A 13,455-nucleotide genomic window follows, 5' to 3' on the forward strand; every position below is an offset into this window, starting at 1 on the left:
GTAGTCTAACAAATAGGTTAGTCAATTTACAAAAGTAAACAAAACTTTGAACGGCTGTAGTTCTGATAATGTTTGTGAGAGCAGAAAAATGTTTGCACAGTTATTTTCAGCTAAAAATCTAGTTTCTGGTTCAAGAGATACAAGAGATTTATTATACCATTCAGTAATAAATACAATAGGTAAAATCAAACTATGCTAAACATAAATCAAACCAATTTACATAAATAAATGAAATGTTCACCATTACAAACCATGCTGAAATTGTTTAATCTCACTCAGGAAACAAAGCAGCAAACCATAAAGTTTGGGGAAAAAACCAAAGAAAATAAAATTGTGACACATACCTGAGTTTATAAATAAAATTACAAATTAAAATAAAACAATGGCTAGCCTTCAGAGCACCATAAAATTCAACAAATTCATAAAAAGGATTCGTTTCGAGCCAATCTTTTACAAATTTAGTAAATTTAGACTTCCGCAACGACCGAACACTTTCTGGACGAGCATTGTAAAACTTTATGCCTGTAACAGGAAAACAGTTACAGTAGAACCTCTTTAATCCGAACTAATTGGGACCGGGGGTAGTTCGGACTATTGAATAGTTCAGATTACAGAACATATTGTTGTTTTTACATAACAATAGCTAGGGAAAAGTTAAAAATGCTTTAGAAAGTAAAATACAGTGTTTATTTAGACCTAGTAGTGTAAGGAAAAAAACAGTACTGTACATTACAATTGAAATAATTAAGTTACGGTGCGTATATCAATAAATACAGTTTACAATAAAGAGCTACTGTATTGTGTATAGAGTACAGCAATGAGGCGTTCGGATTAGTGGACGTTCGGATTACAGGGGTTCGGATTAAAGAGGTTCTACTGTATTAGTTTAACTCAATCTATTGCTACTTAAATGTACACTGTTTCTATTTCTTGTAACTTGTAAGATATGAGTGGACAAACCAAACAAGATTCTTGCAAACAAGATATTCTTCCATTTCCTTAATAGCTAACAAAGATTGGTAAATTATAGACATTCACGACAGTCATAATGCGAAGTTCAGCGAACAATGCTCCAGATAGTGAACCTGACATATTACTCGGATAGCCTTTTTTTATGGAGCAGTACTTTCTGAGCATGCGGGGAGTGACCCCTAGGAGTGTGCCATATACAATAAGGGCCTGGAGAAAAAGAAAAGAAAGCAAAAAGTCTCAGAAAGTTAAAAGGTGATATATAAATCCATACAGGTTCCCATGGTCACGTTAATTGCCATAAATACCATAACATCAATTAAAATATGCTAAATATATATATAAAATCAAAATATAACACATACTTTCTCCCTTTAGCTTGTCATCAACCCTTATTTAATGGGCAAGTGGTGGAACTAACAGTAACTGATATTTTATGGCTGTAAAAAAACTACGAAAGTTGCATAACTTTTGAACTGTAATTTTTACAGCATTGTGGGTTGTACCATTTTGTTTACGGTTAAAAGGACCTCAACCTACTAAATTTTTAGAATTCATCGTCTTGATATTGATTTACCGTATAGCCAATTGCTAGAAAGTATTTTGTTACCTTACTTTGTTCCTCAGAGGTGGGCTATTAAAAATTAAACACACACGTTGACATAGACACAAACAAAAAGACTGAACTGATTACACTATTACACACATCACACATTTTACATCTGATTAAACATTTATCACATGGGCTGAGCTGATTCAATCAAGTCGCTGCTAGTGCACATACTTGGTTGGTAGTGGTGGTGTGTGGTCACCACTATAGGTAGTTTAGTTTTTTCAGCATTTTTAAGTTATATAATTTATTATTTCCACACGGCCTATTCAGGAAACTGGTCACTTAGTCGTAATTAATCATGGTAAAACTGGTTTCCCTCCATCCAGTTGTTTTTGTTTAAATCATTTGTCCCACTTACAATGATAATGTTTGTTAATTTTTAAATTCATTATCAGTATAATGATGTCCACACGGCCGGGGAAGATATTAGTGATTTGCCGTGACCGCGGACGACGACGATGACGTTTCCATGACTGCGGGTAGCAATGTTGATGTCTACACGGCCGCGGAAGATGTCCATGATTTTGCCGCGATCGCGGACAACGACGATGACGTTTACGTGACCGCGGGATAAACGATGATGTTTACACTGCCGCGGGAAATTTTCATGATTTTGCCGAGATCGCGGACGACAACGATTACGTTCCCGTGACCACGGGAGTCAATGATGGTGTCTACACGGCCTCGGAACATTTTCGTTATTTTGCCGCGAACGCGGATGACGATGATTACGTTTTCGTGATCGCGAGAGACGGCGATAATGTATACATACCGCGGGAGATGTCCAGGATTTTTCTATGATAACGTAAGACTGTGATTACTTTTACGTCACTGTGGGAAGCGACCACACGACCGCAGGAAATATTCAGGATTTTGCCGCCGTTGATAATGTGTTCATAAAAAATGAAGATAATATTCAGGATTTTGCTGCCATCGAGAGAGACGATGTTTCTGTGGCCTTAAGTAATGATGATAATGAAAATTATTACTTAATAAGGATTATTATTTTTTCAACACTAGCTCACTGGACTTGAAACAAATTTGATGTATATTGTATACTTAAGCTGCAAGTCTTAAATTGATTATAGTTTTAAGTGGAACCAAACAGATATGCGGGAACCTGGAAAAACTTTGAAAAACCAGGAAAAAACCTGGAAAAAACCTGGAATTTCACTTTAATAAAATAGTATATACCCTGTTATATTGTGTAAAAACAAACTTTGCTCCATCATTATTTTACCTGGCAACACCAAGTTGATGAATAGGCCTAAGGCTAATTTGTTGGCTGAATTACATTTAAGATCTTCTTTAGGAGTACAAGCAGATTCGGCATTTGAATCTGCTGGAATGTCACAGCAAGAATTTGCTGCAAAACTTTGGTGTTTCCGTTCAGAAGTTTGAGATTGTAGAGAACGAAGGTGACCTCAAGAATTTGAAGACAAAATTTAGTAAGTATATCAAAACTTAACCTAAATTAAAAATGTACCCTTACAAATATTTTAAACATTGTATAAGCTAGATTTCACGTACCGTACTGGTAACAATCTCAGCTCTACTTGCACGTTTAAGAGGATGTATAAATAAATATACAGGTTTTAGTATAAACTGTAGCCCACATTTCATTGCTGTGATTGTTTACTTTGTAATGTACAAAAAATTACACAGTATAACACAAAAATGCTTGCAATCAAACATAAAATATTTCCCTCAATGTTTTAGAAGTAGATGAGTATGTCATTAAAGCAATGATTCTGGCTGGTGGAAGGGGTCTTGGACATTTTGATAACGGCTTCAAAGGTGGAGTACACCTAACTAAGGAGTAAGTATGTCTGATAAACAGTCCTTTTACTAAAATCACTCACTCTTTACTAACATTGCATCACATCATATGAGTTAGTATTTGTCAATGTTATTAGTAATGTTCACATGTGCATACAGCTCATTGTTACTTGTGTTTTGATTTCACAATCATATCATTGAGGGGTTACTTGTCAACTTATTTAACTGATATTGTGTTTATGAAGCTGCTCATGACACTAAAAATAGGGTTTACCTTTCGTCTACAGCTCAATGAGTTGTAACTTGCGTTACGGCCGTTTTGGCATTAACATGCCATCATCAGATATCTTCAGCTAAAGCAGCGTCGTCATAGTAGAAACACATAACACAAACACATTTTACAATTACAAAAATACGAAAAATAAAATTAATAGGCCTGTCACACAAACTGTACTGGTTTACATTATCTGAACTAGATGCCGACTGGAGTTTTATCCTGTATTGTTGTTGGCTTAGTTGTGTTATCAACTGACCTTTGTACTCCTGCCTTTGTTCTATTGTCCTGGTTTAAAATACTATCAAATGTGAAGTGTGATTTGTATTGCAGTTTGTCATTTAAAATTGTGTCATCTAAACTATTTTCTTCATAAGCTCTGTAAATTTCAAATTTTTGAGTGTGTCCAGTTTATTTCCTTTATTATACAGTTTAGTTTAGTTTATTTTTGACAACCACTAAGCCAACAACAATGCAGGATTAACCTCCAGTCGACATCTAGTTCAGATAATGTCAACCAGTACCATGTGTGCAACAGGAATGTAAATTTCATTTTCGTATTTTTGTAAGTGTAAAATGTGTTTGTGTTATGTGTTTCTACTGTAGCGATGCTGCTTTAGCCAAAGATGTCTGATGATGGCATGTTAATGCCAAAACAGCCGTAACGCTGTAGACGAAAGGTTAACCCTATTTTTAGTTACATTACAGCTCAGGGGCTAAAAATGGATTTGAATTTTTAATATGTTAATGATAGACAGCGCCTGATTGGTTGAATGGCTACGTTTTGGTTTTGCTTTGTTGACCATTATGGTTACACTTGGCGCTGTTTATTTGTGTTTTCCAACACTTGATAATGTTTTTTGTCATGGTCTATGGAAATTGACCATCTTGAACCTGAACTGTTAAGAAATACATTGGAATTTATCTAGGCCTAAATAAATAAATAGGCCTTAATTTCCAAGTGTCTCTCGGTGGGAAAACTGATTTACAGAATAACTCAGGTCAAATAATATTAAAATAACATAAACAATACAACAATAACCATTAGAATAATACATGTGATAAATTAAAACACTAGCCTATAATACATTTTACGGTATCAGAGGGGAAAAAAACCTTTACATGCTCAATTTAGTGATCCAGAGGCAAAGGAAGAAATGTAAGACTTATAGTCCTCGCCACCCTAAGTTGAGGCAGCCCAAGGCCGCACGGCGTATATCTAGTGCGGCCTTTGGCTGCCTCAACTTAGGGTGGCTAGGACTATAGTTAATTGTCCTGAAGTTTTTTTTTACTAATGTTATTGTCAATACTTTGGTTGTTAGATTACATTTCAAACGAGAAAACAAATGTTTCCATTCAGCATTTAATAGTAAACTTATGTCTATCAATCCAAATTGTAAATCATAACCCACTAACTCAATATTAAGAAAAACCACCTACTCCTAATACAGTTTTGAGTGAATTATTCATTTAGCTTATAGATTTTGTTAGCAACATTTGAGATATTTTATATATAAATATTTGTGTACTTTTTACGTTATGATATGCATCTTGTTCAACGATCACATAAGACCAATAGATGGAGCATGTTGGCCGCGACGTGAAGCCAATATTTTTCACCAATCTTCACTAAGATGGCGGCTGCCGGCTGTGATGAGCCCTAATAGCGGGCGCAATTACGCCTTTATATTATCTTTTTTAGCGAATTTCCCATATAGGGAATAAGCTATTACCGTAGTACTCATGGTAAGACCTGGACGCGGGACCGATTTTTTTTTCGTTTTGAGGTCCCTAGAGGCCAAAATCACCATCCGTTCAAATTCATATATATATATATATATATATATATATATATATATATATATATGTGTCCGTCAGCACGATAACTCGAGCAAAAATGATCTGATTTTGATGAAATTTGATACAAACGTGTAAACATACGTTTATTCGAACGAGTTCGCGATCCAGCATGATCAAATCATGGGAACGGGGGTTTACGGGGGGTTTTATGGGGTAAAAATAGGTTTTTCCCATTTTTGACCCAAAAAACATAAAATTTAGCAATTTCTTTCCAAACCATTTTGTAGAGCTTAAAAAAACAAATAACTTAGTATATTGAAGCGTTATTATGCGCCTTATTGTTACGGAGAAAATTCCAAAAAATTGTAAATTTAAAATTCCCATGTTATTCTTATGGAGAATAAGTAAACTGTTGTAGTTTGCTTGTTTGTGAACATATTTTGATCAAATTTGGAAAATGTTTTTATTTCTTAAGAAACTATTCACATAAAAAAAAACAAACAGTTTTACCCTCCCTGATGCAGCAAACCTAAGTACTTGTTAAACTAATTCTATTTAAATCAAGAATAAATGTTATATTTTTAAGTAGACATTTCAGTGTAAATCCAATCAGTCAAATGGAAATTCGATTAGTCTGCAGGTTTGCTGCGGCGGGGGTATTTTTTTATTACTAACACAATGACCTTTAAAATACGCTTTTACTTTGTTTTCTAGCGTTAACCGTTTCTTAGAAAAAGTTAGATTAGATAATTAACAACAAAAACTTTTTGGGCGAAAGAAAAATTCTGAAAAGCTACAAATTAATTTATAATATATGTATCTATATCGTATTAAAGTTTGATAAAGTTCTGACATTTGGTTTACAATGTACGTATTTTCAAAGTCACAAGATAGTATCTGAAACTCTTTATACAACTCTCCTTTATATTCTGACTGGCATATTAATTTGTTTGAAAGAGCTAACAAATATTAATTTTTAGACGAATACAAAAAATAAAACGAAGAACATTTATATGTACTCTGTGTTTTTCTAATTATTTTAGTAACTTTTCTGTATAGCTCCAAACTTGAGTATCTAAACTATATTATAAGTGAGGTTGTAGGCAGAATCTGCCTGCATGAAGCAACTCGGCGTGACGGGTAGCCCCTATATTACAATTTAAATTACAACCAAACTACACCAGCTAAAAATTAAAAAAAAATATGATCCAAAAAATTCAACTCTTTAGCTACAAAATCCACCATTTTTAAACTTACCTGACCAAAAAATAAAAAAAGTAGTAGCTGACAAACTTTTTTGTATCATATTTTAAAACTCATTTAAAAGTACCGACCTTATTTGAAGATTTAAAATAGAAAATATTAACTTTTAAGCTTTTAATTAGAACCAATAGTGTCCTAGACTTATTGATATCATTCATGCGATGTTTCAACGATTTAACTTTAGTCTAAGTATTCATCAACATCTAGCGCTTCTAACCTACAGTAAGATGGCGGACCTGACTAACATGCTTTAATGTTAGTTAGATAGGCGTGCTCCATCTATTGGTCTTATGTGATCGTTGATCTTGTTTCAGTCCTGAAAAACTTGAAGGTATTGTGTCAAAGATGGTTGGTCATCGACTAATCACCAAACAAACTCCCAAAGATGGGATTTTGGTGAAAAAAGTTATGGTTGCTGAATCAGTCAATATCCACAGAGAAACATATTTTTGCATATTAATGGATAGGTAAGTGACAAGTGTGATACCGTAATAGCTAATATTATAATTTAATCTTTGACTAACATCACATTCTAAGAGTGAGCTGGTTTAGTGGTAGTGCTCAGGGCCTCGGTTCTGGAAGTTCCAGGTTCAATCCCAATGTATTTAATTTAGATTCTATAACTTGTATGGTATATAAATGGACTATTTGATCTTTTTAATTCAAACTGAATAGTTGATCTTACATTTATTTCAAACTAGCTGACCTGTCAAACTGCCCAGCAATTAATGGATACCGTGTTAAAATGTTATCTTACCGCACCTTGATTTAAGATAATACAGGGTGTCCTGTAACTCTCTGGACATATGTATACAGTGTTATTGCTTAGGTCAAGACAAACAGATTTCACCATAGGAACATGGGTCTGTGATACCTAGTTTTCTGTCTGTCTGTATTATGTGTTTTTTACAAAAACATTAATAACTCCTAAACGGTTTGAGATACAGCGTTGAGATTTTGCATAAATGTTTATCTTGTTAAGACCCATTTTCGTTTAAAATTATACAAAAAAATCATTTACCGTTTAAAAATGGCAGCCATTTAAAACATTTGATTAACATTGTTTAAATGATAAAAGTGGTCATGCATTTAGAAAAGTAGACATTTCTCTGTTATTTTTTTATTTATCCATTCTTAACAAATAAGGTATCATTGAAAACTACATAAAATTTACTACTTTAAAATATTTGATGCCAAATTTAACATAAACTGTTAACTTAACAAAAAATTTGCAATAGAAAAAAAGTTAGTAAATTTTATGTAGTTTTCAATGATACCTTATTTGTTAAGAATGGATAAATAAAATAATAACAGAGAAATGTCTACTTTTCTAAATGCATGACCACGTTTATCATTTAAACAATGCTAATCAAATGTTTTAAATGGCTGCCAATTTTAAACGGTAAATGATTTTATAGTATAATTTTAAACAAAGATAGGTCTTAACAAGATACACATTTATGCAAAATCTCAACACTGTATCTCAAACCGTTTGGGAGTTATTAATGTTTTTGTAAAAAACACATAAATACAGATAGACAGAAAACTAGACATCACAGATTCATGTTCCTATGGTGAAATGTGTTTGTCTTGACCTAAGCAATAACACTATAAACATATGTCCAGAGAGTTACGGGACACCCTGTATATTAATTTAACTGCATTCTAATTCTGTTATTAAACTAATACAAGTACCTAACATATTTTGTTCGTAGTAATTTATTAGAATTGAAAATCAAATAGTTTGTGTAAAACTCTGTTTAATTTTTGTATAAGTTACACTAGGAAGCATAGTTTTATTGACAATCTTCAGTTTATAATTAATGTCTAAAAGTTCTCTGCTACATTTTGTTATCAATGAAACATGGGCGTTCAAACTAGCCTCAAAGAAACTCTTGTTGCTAAGGTCAAAGTGACAAACGATATCAGGATTGATAAGCTCAAGCCCCCTACACATTCAACTCTGCATTTATTTTTGAGTTTATAAATGCAGTCATAACATACCTTAATATCGTTACACTACAGTAAGAATTAAACATAAATAATTAAGGTCAAAGTGACAAACGATATCAGGATTGATAAGCTGAAGCCCCCTACACATTCAACTCTGCATTTATTTTTGAGTTTATAAATGCAGTCATAACATACCTTAATATCGTTACACTACAGTAAGAACTAAACGTAAATAATTTACTACATTGTTACATTGGTATACTGGTTGTTCAAATGGCAAAATAGGCCCAGAAATCATACTTCATGAATTGGAAATTGTTCTAAATAGATCATTAGTTTCTTAAATCAAATCATCATACTTAATACAATTTTAAAATGGTGTTATATTTAATATTTTCAAACGTAACAACCAACACAACTTAAATGAATAGTTAAGTTCCTTTTTTTATAAATGCAAATTTGAAGCAATATGTAAATATTTTATGGCATATTTGTAAAGCCCTACTAAGTATTTTAGACAAAATATTTTATCTTGTTAAAAATTCAAACTATTTCACTAACGTGTTTACATAATCTGATTCCCTCAAAATAAATCAGGTGTGAGCATCAATCAATTGATCAATTGATGCAAAAATCAATTTTTCTTGATAGTTTAGATATCATTATTCACTGTGGTATTTAATTGAGAGTAGGCCTAATTTAATTTCTTAATCTGGGTGGCACATAAAAAATGCATGGATTTCAGTTTAGTGATAGGAGCAGAGTAAAGACCTGGTTGTTTTGTAGGTTAGGGCGTCCAGTTTTAATGGCAATGGAACAGTAGACCATTGCGCATAACGTTTTCAGGGTTAATGTTAATTCCCTTCCATACATTATATGAATTTGAATGGATGGCTCTTATGGTCTCTGGATCCTCAAAACAAAACAATAATTTGTTCCTGGTCTAGGTTTTACCATCTACAGTGATAGCTTATACCCTATATGGGAAATTTGCTAAAAAATTCATTTCCAAATAAACTTCATTTCTTTTTAACTTATTTTTGTAAATTATACCCTACAAAAATTATCTGATTATCTGCAATTTCAAATTTTAAGGTTACCGAAATTGTGTTCAAAACTAAATTATGTAATAGAAAAATTCTAGGTTACCGATACTGTAGTTTGTGATTGGTACAAATGTTAAATGTTTATCTTCAGGGTTTTTCTAATGGTTTATTGTTTAGGCAAAGCAATGGTCCTGTAATAGTTGCATCTCCTGCTGGTGGAACTGATATTGAAAATGTTGCTGAAAAAACTCCTGAGCTTATTGGAAAGTATCCAATTGATATATTTGAAGGAATCTCCCAAGAAAAGGCAGAAGAAATTGCTAAATTCCTAAAATTTGAAGGACCTTTAGTTAAAAAGGTACAAATATAGATTAACTGTAAGAATAAGAATCCTTTATTATCATTAGAAACATAAGTGTAATTGACATTGTCAAAGCTATAACTAACCAAATATAACAAGAGTCATGGACATTATCACAGTTAACCTTGTGTTGATCTTCTTGGAATAAAAAAAAAAATATATATATATATATATATATATATATACACGGCCGCGCCCGGGAAGCCAGTCACATAAAATATACACTGGAAGTCAGTCAGTTGCACCCCCCAATATATTTCAAGACTATGATATATATATAATATATATTGGTAAATATCTTAAGCCTAGACATATCTGAACGTATATATCTCTTTTTTTCTTAAAAATAATAAAATATAATTACGTAAAAAATGCTATGCTAATGCAGTCACCACCGCATTTGCATGGGAAAGCCAGTCACGTAAAATTTGTGCTGCTAAGCCAGTCACTATATATTTTACAGCATACCACTGGAATCCAGTCACTGAAAATCCACCGGGTATCCTGTCACTTCAGTCACTTTCACCCCTGCCCTTCTACTTTGTGATATTTATTTGTTCTACAAGCTTGAAGATTCGCACCTCAAACAAACGGATTATGCTTCAGGCATTGAGCACTCTCATAACCCATCTTTCGCACTTCATTTTAATTAGTTGTCTTCCAGATTACTTAACAATTACTATTCTACAGATTAAATACCTAAATGTCATTGTAATCTTTGGTCGTCTTAATAGTCGTCCTGGCAACTGTGGATACAAATATGTACCGAACTAATTCGCAAACGCAAGGTGGGAAGTTATTGTTTTGTAGTCGCACAATTAGGCCTATTGTTGAGTCCTTGGAGGCAAGCGGCCATCTTGGATGATTTCAAATAGCTGCAAAATTTATCGTCCAAAAATATTTTTCAAACACCAAAGTGTTTATAATTTAAATAGCTAGTATACTGTGGGATTAGAAATGTTCTTTGTAGTTTTGAATTATTCTCCAAGGGAGTCCATAAAATAAGTTAACGGTCACGGTCATCTTGGAAAAAGGCCAACTAATACGAAAACAATATCCTGTGTTGCGCGGGCCGTAGCACACAAATAGTTTTCCCGCCTCAAACAATCAAAGGCGCGTGGAACAAGGCAAAATTCTTGTCTCTCTTGCAGCGAGAGGTCGGGGCGGGCCTAACGGGTTCCATTGATGGGCTACCCGGCTACCGACCGACCTGGGGTAGCGACTAGCGAGCCAGTGGATGGTTAAAGGTTCTGCCGGTTATTTCAATCTTATTGCTGGTTCTCGAGCTTTTTGAGCTCGTTGTACAGTGAAATCTTACTTCCCTATTTTATATAGCCACAATCAAAGCGATTTTTACAAGAAAGAATGAAGATATAGACTCAGTGATGTGTGGTTAGTTAATTAAATCATGTTCCTTGATTGTTTACCCTTTTGTAAGAGCCAATAATCAATCAACTTATATTTCTTTATTTTTCGATTTATTATCTATATCAATTCAAGAGGTAGCCCTGTACCTGGTTAACAAATATACCGATTACATTTAACGTGTTTTCTTTGAGTTACGCCCCATGGGATTCCAAAGTTTCACAATGTTTACATTTTTGAAGAATGTAGATAACAGAATGTTTGACGAAGTCAACTGTAAATGCTGTCAATGCAGTGCTTTGATTTTGCGGTCCAAAAGGTAGAAACGATTCGATTTGTGAAACTTTTAACTTTTGCTACGGGCCTGTTAATTGGAGATTGTGACTTTCTTAATTTAAGGAAGTAAACGTATTAACATGACGTGTTTGGAGTGGGATTTGAAATATGTGACGTGTATCAAACTTTTTCTCTTCAAAATCCTCTCCGATGTAAAACACAGGTACGGCAGCTAGGTTTATTAGAATTCAAAAGTTTTTTAATTGTCGTTCAATGTTTCGAAATTATTTTTCGATCAAGTTGTTTAATGAATAAATAATTGTTTTGCCAAATTATGTTTCGAAACCAGGAACTAAAAATAGATCAGGAAATAGATATTTTAGTTCAGAAAACAAAGCCAATCAAATAGGCCTACGACTTTTTAAATAAAAACACTGGTCGGATGGTTTTTAACTTTGCTGTTTATTTACTTCAATAAATTTCTAATAAAAATCACCACAGGTACTAATCTATATAAATAAAATTAGAGTTTTGTCTGTACATTGCTCAGAATCATCAATTTTTACGTTTTAAACATTCAAGAATCCGAAAAAAGTTTCATCTCAATTCCGTTATTATCTCAATTCCGTTGTTGTCTATCTTCCGTCTGTCACGGTCCAAAGGCCATTTTACGCGGCCTTCTCCTGAAAAACGAGAGTACCTATCAAGATCCTCGAATCATTTTAATGTATTCACTGGATTGGCGAAAGTTTCTTTAGCTATTAAAATATGGCCTCAGTACTTTGTAAAAAAACTTACGGACGTTTAAATCCCAATTTTGTGCGATTTTTGTCAAGTTTTCTCACAATGTTTATCACATAATCATCATAGCGAACAGCTGTTCGGATCAAGATTATTTTTCTCTAGCTGTCACTGATATGTTTACATTGAATATTGTTTACAAATACCGCAATCATTTCAGATCAAGTTTCAAAAGCAAATCCAAACCAAGTTGGGTTAAAACAGTTTCTCCTTACATAACTGATTTAATTAATCAAAAGTGCAATAATGTGTAGGGTAACCGTAAATGAAAATAGAGCTTCTTTGTGTATACAATTTCTATTGAGTTTTGGGTTGATAACCGGGGAAAAGACATTGACTCAGTGTTCTATATGCCTGGGAAACTTAAATTTTTTACATAAGCGTTACCAATAGCTTACATATAAGGTTTCAACTCGTTGACGGCACTTCAATGGTGGTTGTGTAAAGTGTTTTTAGAGACAACTGCAGTGGGTGATTGTAACAGAGGTTTACGGATTATGCTCAAATCGTATTTCCAATGTGTCTTCTCACCGCTGTGTACTGCTCGCTGGACCATACGTCCAACAGACCAATTATCAATCTCTTGGGTTCGTAGGCTTCAACAATTATTCATAAGTTGGTAGCGCATATTACTCAGTGTTCCGTACGGGCAGGACAAGAGCACCTTTGATAGTGAAATTTCCAACCTGAATGGCGAGGTTGAGGTATAGTATTTTAACTATATATCGTTTGGTTAGTTAGGTAAGGTTAACCTAACCTAACTAACCAAACGATATATCGAATTAAACAATCGAATAATGAATATTACTCATTTAGTTGTTTGTGCTAACAGATATGGAAGTGTACCGTACCCCTCATAGATCTATTACGCATTTTTTTTTTACTTGAAACTGTCAGATACTGTATTTGTTTGTATATAATAGTTTAGCCAGCATATCTGAAAATATGCAAAACA

General features: G+C 33.4%; 1 protein-coding gene across 1 annotated transcript in view; it reads left to right on the forward strand.

Annotated features, from left to right (window-relative positions):
• The window catches only part of LOC128998186 (succinate--CoA ligase [GDP-forming] subunit beta, mitochondrial), a 39,426-nt gene that overhangs the window by 5,926 nt on the left and 20,045 nt on the right, over window positions 1-13,455 (forward strand). The window contains exons 3-6 of the mRNA XM_054424202.1: window positions 2,895-3,030; window positions 3,302-3,401; window positions 7,013-7,165; window positions 9,875-10,055. Of these exons, the coding sequence (XP_054280177.1) occupies window positions 2,895-3,030; window positions 3,302-3,401; window positions 7,013-7,165; window positions 9,875-10,055 (570 nt within the window). The remainder of the gene's footprint in view (window positions 1-2,894; window positions 3,031-3,301; window positions 3,402-7,012; window positions 7,166-9,874; window positions 10,056-13,455) is intronic.

Source organism: Macrosteles quadrilineatus, unplaced genomic scaffold (assembly GCF_028750875.1).
Source record: "Macrosteles quadrilineatus isolate MER2022 unplaced genomic scaffold, UCM_ALF_1.0 Scaffold_7__1_contigs__length_78375512, whole genome shotgun sequence".
NCBI classification, from domain to species: domain Eukaryota; kingdom Metazoa; phylum Arthropoda; class Insecta; order Hemiptera; family Cicadellidae; genus Macrosteles; species Macrosteles quadrilineatus.